At 22.3% G+C, this 9521-nt stretch overlaps 1 protein-coding gene across 1 annotated transcript in view; it reads left to right on the top strand.

The window, feature by feature from the left end:
• LOC117172717 (trafficking protein particle complex subunit 8) overlaps window positions 1–9521 on the top strand; it is a 46803-nt gene that overhangs the window by 15108 nt on the left and 22174 nt on the right. Inside the window, exons 3-4 of the mRNA XM_033360878.1 lie at window positions 202–447; window positions 7708–8202. Coding sequence (XP_033216769.1) covers window positions 202–447; window positions 7708–8202 — 741 coding nt within the window. The remainder of the gene's footprint in view (window positions 1–201; window positions 448–7707; window positions 8203–9521) is intronic.

Consider the following 9521-nt stretch of genomic DNA (forward strand, 5'->3'; position numbering starts at 1 on the left):
CAAAAAATTAACTATCGCATTTTTGGTAACAAAATTTGATATTTTTTGTGGAAAATTTAAGTATTTGTTTCAAAATTTATTTGTTTCGCAATGTTTGGCCGGGAATTTGCAACCGTCTCTCTGATTATACCGTACCATATTAATGTAAATTAATATTAATATTATTATTATATTAATATTAATCATTGCAATTTTTTTCAGGGCAGAAGACGTTTTCAAGGAAATGAAAAATGTCTACGGCACGAATAACTGTTTTCTGTTGCAAATGAATTCAAGACCTCCTGGACAAACAGACGACAATAGTCATCTTCCTGATCCCTGGAGTCAATTTATTGTGAAAAATGTTAGTCTTACTGGTGGAAGTGATCAAAATAGTTCTCCCCGCACACCGGCTGATACGACTGGAGTTTCTTCGATGCCAAATCAAGTTAATACCGAGCACGAAAAGTGAGTAGTGAGCACACTAAAAATTGAAAAATTTGTCAGATATTAGCAGGGTGGCGACTTTACTCGGAAATTACCGGAAATTGAATTAAAAAATCGGGAATTTACCTTTTTTCGTTCGAAAAATCAACTTTTGTTGAAAAAATCATCATTTTCTTTAAAAGTTAATTTTTTTGTTTAAAAATTCTTCTTTTTGGTTGAAAATTCAAATATTCCAGTTAGACCTTTTCTAGTTCAAAATTTTAAAATTTGATTTTAGATTTGCCTTTTTAATATGAAAATTCACGTCTTTTTTTTAAACTGCTTTTTTTTTGTAGAAAATCCCATTTGTTTTTGGTAGAAAATGATTTTTTTAAAGTTTATCTTATTATTTAAAAATTGTTCTTTTTGGTTGAAAATTCAAATATTCCAGTTAGACCTTTTCTAGATCAAAATTTAACGATTTGAATTTAAAGTTGTCTTTCTAAATTAAAAATTAATTTCATTGAAAATTCACGTATTTTTTTTTTTTTGTAGAAAATTAATTTTTTTTAAATTAATCTCATTGTTTAAAAATTCTTTTTGGTTGAAAATTTCAGTATTCCAGTTAAATATTCATTATTTTTGTTGAAAATTCATCGTTCCGGTTATCCTTGGTTGACAAATAAACTTTTTTTTTTTAATTAATTTTTTGTTTTGGAGATTCATCATTTTAATTAAAAATTCGTTTATTTAGTTTAAAAAATGAGCTACTTGATTGAAAAATTCTTTTTTTTTATGAAAATAAATTTTTGTACTAAAAAATTTAACTATTTTTCTGAATATTCGATTTTTTTGGTAAGAATTGAATTTTGAACAGAAAATTCAACTATTCTATTTTTTGGCTGGAATTTTATATTGTTCGGATGAAAATTTATATTTTTTATTTAAAAATTAAACTATTTGTGGATTATGATATAATTTTTTTTAAATTTTTGTTGAAAATTCACCTTTTTTCATTCGAAAAATCAACTACTTGCGATTAAAAGCAAAACTTTTCTGTTAGATAATAATGCTGTTGTTGGAAGAATCATTTTCTTCAAAAGTTGTTTAAAAATTCTTTTTTTTTTTTGGTTGAAAATTCAAATATTCCAGTTAGACCTTTTCTAGTTCACAATTTAACACTTTGAATTTAAATTTGTCTTTTCAAATTAAAAATGCATTTCACTGAAAATTAACGTATTTTTATTAAACTACTTTTTTTTTGTAGAAAATCGATTTTTTTGGTAGAAAATGATTTTTTTTTTTGTTCGAAAGTTAATCTTATTATTTAAAAATTGTTATTTTTGATTGAAATTCAAACATTCTAGTTAGACCTTTTCTAGTTTAAAATTTAACAATTTGAATTATAATTTTTTTAAATTAAAAATTAATTTCATTGAAAATTCACGTATTTTGTTTTTAAAAAACTACTTTTTTTTCTAAAAAATCGATTTTTTTGGTAGAAAATTAATCTTTTTATTTTTAAATTAATCTCATTGTTTCAAAATTCTTCTTTTTGGTTGAAGATTCGTCATAAAAATTCATTTATTTAATTAAAAAATGAGCTACTTGATTGAAATTTTCTTTTTTTTATGAAAATAAATTTTTGTACTAAAAAATTTAACTATTTTTCTGAATATTCGATTTTTTTGGTAAGAATTGAATTTTGAACAGAAAATTCAACTATTCTATTTTTGGCTGGAATTTTATATTGTTCGGATGAAAATTTAAATATATTTTTTATTTAAAAATTAAACTATTGTTTCTGAATTATATCATTTTTTTTTAATTTTCGTTGAAAATTCACATTTTTTCATTCGAAAAGTCAACTACTTGCTAAACTTTTCTGTTAAAAATTAATGCTGTTGTTAAAAAGAATCATCATTTTCTTTAAAAGTTAATCTTCTTGTTTAAAAATTCTTCTTTAGTTGAAAATTCAAATATTCCAGTTAGATATTAATAATTTTATTACAAATTTTATCAGTTTGGTTGAAAGTGAATTTTTTAAACTGGAAATTTAACCGTTCCATAATGGGTGGAAAATTGATCTTTTCTGCTTCAAAATTTCACAATTTGAATTTAAATTGAAAAATCACGTATTTTGTTTTTAAAAAACTACTTTTTTGTAGAAAATTGACTTTTTTGGTAGAAAATTAATCTTTTTGTTTGAAAATTAATTGTTTCAAAATAGTTCTTTTTGGTTGAAAATTTAAGTATTCCAGTTAAGTATTCATGATTTTAATTAAAAATTAATTTCTTTTTTTGTTGAAAAATGAGCTATTTTATTGGAAACTTGTTTTTTTTTTATTTAAAGAAATTTTTTACGAAAAATTAACTATTTTTTCGAATATCCGATTTTTTTTGTTAAGAATTGAATTTTGAAGAGAAAATTGAAAAATTCTATTTTTGGTGCGAATTTTATATTTTTAGGATGAAAATTTATATTTTTTATATAAAAATTAAACTATTTTTTTTAATTCATATTTTTGGTAGGTATTTTTCCAACTGAAAATTAAACTATTTCGTTGAAAATTCGCTTATTTTAAATTACATCGACTTTTTTGGCAGAAAATGATTATTTTCTTTGAAAGTTGTTGTCTCCTTGTTTAAAATTTTTTTTTTTCGGTTAAAAATTCCAGCATTCCAGTTAAATATTTATATTTTATTAAATTTAAAATTGAACTATTTCTTTGAAAATTCGAATATTTTGTTTAAAAAATCTATGGTGTTTAGAAAATGATATTTTTCTTTTCAATTAAAAATTTATCATTTTAGTTAAAAATTCCTCTCTTTGGTTGAACGTTCATTTTTTTCTACAAATTTAATTATTTAATTTTTGGTTGAAAAATGATCTTTTTTAGATGAAAATTCATCTTTTTTGGTTGATAATTAATTTTTAAAGTTACAACATAATTATTTCGGTTTTAGTTAAATTTATTTATTATTTTAGTTGAAAATTCATCTTTTACGTTGAAAATAAAAGAACTTGGTTGAAAGTTAAACTCTCTTGTTAAAAATTAATTTTGTTGGTTGAAGTTTCATTATTTTAATTAAAAATTCATTTCTTTGGTTGGAAAATAGCTATTTAATTGAAAACTTGTTTGTTTCTTTGTGTGAAAAGGAATTTTTTTGCCGAAAATGTAACTATTTTGTTAAAAATTTGTTTCTATTTGGTTGAATTTTTTTTTAAACTAAAAATTTAACTATTATTCCAGTTGAATATTCCATAATTTTAGTGACAATTCCTCTCGTTGGTTGAACGTTCTTTTTTTTTTTTACTACAAATTTAATTATTTAATTTTCGGTTGAAAAATTATCTTTTTTGGTTGACAATGGATTTTTTTAAGTTAAAACGTAACAATTTCAGTTTTAGTTAACAATTTATTTTTTTTTAGTACAAATTAATTTGTTGGTTACAAATTCAACAATTTCGGCTGAGGATTCATTGTTTTAGTTACATCAACAATTATTGTTTTTAACTAAAAATGTAAATATTCCATTTTTCGTTAAAAATTCTTTTTTCTTGATTCAAAATTCATCTATTTGTTTAAATATTTGTCTTCTTTAATTGAAAATTCAAGTATTTCGTTCAAAATTCATGTCTTTTTTTTAATTTTTTTTTTGTAAAAAATTAATTCCTTTATTTGAAAAATAATTTTATCGTCTAAAAATTCATGTTTTTTGTTAAGATTCAAATATTCCAGTTGAAGATTCATCATTTTCATTGAAAATTTATGAGTTTGGTTGAAAGTTAAAATTTTCAACTAAAAATTAAACAGTTCCACTTTGGGTTAAAAAATTTTCTTTTTTAATTGAAAATGCATTTATTTCGTGCAAAATTTACATATTTTGTTTTTTAAATAAATGACTTTTTTCATTAAAAGTTAATCTCCATTTCTGAAAATTCTTCTTTTTCGGTTGAACATTTGAGTATTCTAGTTTGATATTCATCATTTTATTTGGAAATTCATATTTCATGTTAAAAATAAATGTTCCTTGTTTTAAAAGTCAACTCTCCTTTTAAAAATTAATTTTTTTTATTTAAGATTTATCATTTTAATTAAAAAATTTGTTTCTTTGGTTTTAAAATGACCTATTTTATTGAAAATTTGTTTCTTTTTCAGTTGAAAATAATTTTTATTTTCAACTGAAAATGAAAGCAAGTACTATTCGAATTGAATATTTCATATTTGTATTAAAAAAAAATTTTTTTGTTAAATATTCATTTTTTGATTGCAAATTTAATTATCCAATTTTTGGTTGTAAAATGATCTTTTATTCAAAAATTCTTTTTTTTTATTTGAACATTGATTTTCTTGATTTAAAACTTAATTATTTAGGTTTTTTTTTGAACAATTTACCTTTTTTAATAAATTTTTTTTTTTTTCGAAATTTCAAATATTTTGGATGAAAGAGTCATTGTTTTAGTTGAAAACTATTTTTTTAATTTTAACTTGTCCAGTAAAGGATTCATAATTTTAGTTAAAAATTCATCAGTTAAGATGCATTTTTTTGGTTTTTAATAAAAATGTAACCTTTCCACTTTCTCTTGAAAATTAATTTTTTTTCTAGTGAAAAATTCAATTATTTGATTAAAAATTTGTCTCGTTTCATTGAAAATTTAACTGTTTCATTATAATTCATGTATTTTGTTAAAAAATTAATCGCTTTGTTTGAAAATTAATCATAATTTTAGTTGAAAATTCATCTGTTTGATTTAAAATTCCACTGTTTCATTTAAAGATTCTTATTTCATTTAAATATTCATTTATTAAAAAAATTTTTCTCTGTTGTTTTTTTTTCTAAAAATCCATTTTTCTTTTTCATTAAGCATTATATTTGTAACGCAAAATTCAAATTAAAAAGTTTCTTTTCGGTTAAAAATTTAAACACCCTAGTGAAATATTTATAATTTTAATTGAAAATTCATACATTAAAAAAAAATGTAATTACTTTGTTAAAAATCAATTTTTTTAAACTAAAAATTTAACTTATTAAGTAGAAAATTGAGCGATTTTTCCAAAAATAGATATTATTTTGTTTTGTTAAAAATTAGATTTTTAACAGAAAATTTAACCACTCTATTTTTTGTTGAAAATGTATCTTTTTTTACGAAAATATTAAACCATTTGCTCGAAAATTGATATTTTTCATTTAGAAATAAAACTAGTTGTTCGAAAATTTATCTAATTTGTAAAAAATTCCCTCTTTTTATAGAAAATTAATCGTTATAGTTGAAACTTTATCAGTTTGTTTGAAAATTAATTTCTTTAAAACTCTGAAATTTTTAGTTACAAAAGTTGTCTTTTCTAGTTCAAAATTCAACCATTTTTTTTAAATTATTGAATCGGAATAATGAATTGTTGTTAACATTTGTTAAATTTGTTCAAATTGATTTTGTTAAAAAAGTGGATTTTTTGGTGTAAAAAATTGATTGTTTTCTTTGAAAGTTAATCTTCTTGTATAAAAATCTTTTTTTTTCAGGTAAAAATTTAAGTATTCCAGTTAAATATTTTATTATTTTAGTAAAAAACTTCATTTCTTTGGTTAAAAAATAAGCTATTTAATTAAAAACTTGTTTTTTTTTTAATGAAATAGATTTTTCGCCGAAAATTTAACTATTTTTTTGAAAATTTCTTTCGTTTTTGGTTGAAAATTATAATAATTATTTTTTTTTTTAAATTCAAAATTCAATTATTTGTTTGAATGTGTTTTCTTTGAATGATAATTCAACTGTTTCGTTAAAAACTCATGCATTTTATTGAAAAATTGTGTTTTGTAACTGTTCCATTTTTTGGTGAAAATCGATTTTTTTAAGTTCAACATTCGAATATTTTGTTACAAATTTGTCTTCTTTTATTAAAAATTCAAATATTTCGTTAAAAATTCATGTATTTTGTTTAAAAAATTATGGTTTTTTGTAGAAAATTAATCGATCTAGTTGAAAATTTATCAGTTTGGTTGAAAATTAATTTCTTTAACGGAAAATTTAACTCTTAAATTTTTAGTTACAAAAGTGATTTTTTATAGTTGAAAATTCAACAATTTGTTAAAATTGTTGAACCTGGATAATGAATTCTTGTTAAAATTTGTCAAATTTGTTAAAATTGATTTTGTTATAAAAATCGATTTTTTGGGGTAAAAAAGTGATTGTTTTCTTTGAAAGTTAATCTTCTTATATAAAAATTCATTTTGTTGTTAAAAATGTAAGTATTTCAATTAAATATTTTATTTTTTTAGTTGAAAATGCATTTATTTGGTTGAAAAATAAGCAATTTGATTAAAAATTTGTTTCGTTTTTGGTTGAAAATTATTATTATTTTTTTAAATTCAAAATATTTATCGATTTTGTTTAAAACTTTTCTTTTTGGTTTAAAATTCATTTAAAATTCCGTTTGAAAATTCATCAGTTTAGTTGAAAATAAATTTTGTAACTAAAAATTTAACTATTCCATTCGAATATTTTGTTACAAATCTGTCTTCTTTCATTAAAAATTCAACTATTTCGTTAAAAATTCATGTATTTTGTTAAAAAAAATCGTATTTTTTGTTTTCAAAAAAACTAATTTTTAAAAAAAAGTTAATCTCATTGTTTCAAAATTGATTTTTTTGGTTGAAAATTTTTGGAATGAAAAATTAATTGTTTAATTTTTAGTTGAAAACCTTATATTTTTCAGTTAAAAATTCGTCATTTTGGTCTAAATTTAATTATTTCATTCAAATATTCATCATCTTAGTTGAATATTTCATAGTCTTAGTTTAAAATTTATCTGTTTGGTTTGGCATTAATTTTTTTAATCTATTAATTAATTTGTATTATTTTTTATTTAAATTATTTTTTTTTTAGTTTGAAAATTAAACTATTTCTTTAAAAAATTAATATCTGTTTGAAAAATTGTATTTTTTGTATAAAATGAATCTTTTTGTTTGAAAATTCATTTACTCTGCAATTTTTGCTCTCTTGTGTTAAAGGATGTTTAAAATAAACGGGATAAACTAAAATAATTTTTTTATTTTTCCGGCAAATATGAATATTACTATTATTTTACCTGCAAAATTGAAAAACTTGACCGAAAAAAAAGGAGGAATTTGAAATCTTTCGCGAATGGTACACTGGTGCGAATTCGCACCCGAAGTTTTTTCATTCTGTTGGCATTTACGCAAACACAGCTGCTGCGGATTATCTTCAAATGTTTGAAATACATGTGTTAAATATGTGTGATTATTGTTTTTCACCGTCAATTCAGCGTTCCCTATTTTCAGAACTAGTCACGCGGGAACGCCAATGACGCCTCAAGCGGCAACCTTTTCAACTGCAGACTTTGCGGATGCAATAAGCATTTCCTCGGAGGTTTCTGAGCCGACAGTTCAACTGGAGGTGGGTCAGGAAGCGGTTCCGACGACAATTCATCCCCTGAGTCCCTTGAGCGAGACTGCGGGGAACTTTGTTGTCGAGGATTCGAAAATGCATTTGGACAATTCGCCAATTAATGCGAACGTTTGGGCGGATTCGCCGGGTCACTCGGCAACGCAGCATGGCACGAGACTCTCCTCGGACGACATGGAGAGACTGAGGACGATGATATCCGAGTTTTGCTTCAAGAGTTTGCTGCCCTATGTCGAGCGACAAATTGGCCTTTTGAACGACGTGATCTCGAACAAAAAGGGAGTGAGCAGATCGCTTTTCAGCGCCACCAAGAGATGGTTTGGAACGAGTAAACCCGGAGTGCCTGGCTCTATTCCTGCCAATGTTGTCATGTAGGTTTCAAATTTGATTTTTTTTTTTAAATTCTATTACAGTTCTTGGAATCGCGACACAACTTTACTCTTCCACTTTTTTTTTTTTTTTAAACAATGACACTATTTTCAGGGTGTCTTGTCAAATGTTAGGAAAAAAATTCTATGAAAATTGCAGGGTTTTTCAGGTATAATTTTTTCGCGAATTTATTATAAATCATGCTTTTTTTTTGTTTCTAGGAATTCAATTAATATTAGAAGGTATTTTTTAAAAGTATTTTAGCACGATAGATTAATTAAATTATTAAATAATATTAAAAACTTTATTAATTTTTTTTTTTAATTTGTCTTGTAAAGTCCAGGAATTTGAATAATTTGGGTAAATCCCGATTTTATGTTTGTACTGATTTTTTTTTTTTATGTAACAAAAAAACAATTTTAAAGTTGAAATGAGCCTTATTGAATTTTATGTGACAATTTATCTGTATATTATTGAATTTTTCAAAGGAGAAAGGTAAATTTTTGAGTAAAAATGCAATAGTTATACTTTTATTTAAAAAGATAATTTTATAGTATAAAAAAACGATTGAGCTTTCAACACAAAATGGCGAATTTTCCATATAAAACAGTTGAATTCTGATATTACAAATATATTCAATTTTGATTTTAAAAAAGTTAAATTTATGCCGAAAACGACGAATTTTAAAAAATATACAAGAGCTCTCAACCCAAAAGTTGAATTTCCAACTAAACTAGATTAATTTTCCAACAAAAAAAAAAACTATTTTTTACCAAAATTTAATAATTCCTAATCAAAACGTTGAATTTTGAACTGAAAAATATGAAATTAAAAAAAAATATATTAATTTTCTACCGAAAAATACGAATTTTTTTAACAAAATCAAAATTCAAGAGACCTCAACCGATAAATTAAATTTTGAAAGAAAAATATTGATTTACAACCAAAAAAATTGTATTTTCAATCAAATTTAAGAATTGTCAACCAAATAGTTAAATTTTCAACTAAAAAACATGAATTTTTAAATCAAAAGATTAGTTTTAAAAAAAGACGAATTTTTCAATAAAATTCAAGAATTCTAAACCAAAAAGTTGAGTTTTTAAACCAAAGATTAATTTTCTACAGAAAAAAGCAAATTTTTACAAAAATTTAATAATTTTGAATCAAAACGTTGAATTTTCAACTAAAAAACATGAATTTTTAAAGAAAAAGCTGCATTTACTACCAAAAAAGATGAATTTTTAATCAAATTCAAGGATTTTTAATCGAAAAGTGAAATTTTTAACTAAAAACATAAATTTTCAAACAAAAATAATAATTT

The sequence above is a fragment of the Belonocnema kinseyi genome, chromosome 5 (assembly GCF_010883055.1).
Source record: "Belonocnema kinseyi isolate 2016_QV_RU_SX_M_011 chromosome 5, B_treatae_v1, whole genome shotgun sequence".
In the NCBI taxonomy this organism is placed as follows: Eukaryota; Metazoa; Arthropoda; class Insecta; order Hymenoptera; family Cynipidae; genus Belonocnema; species Belonocnema kinseyi.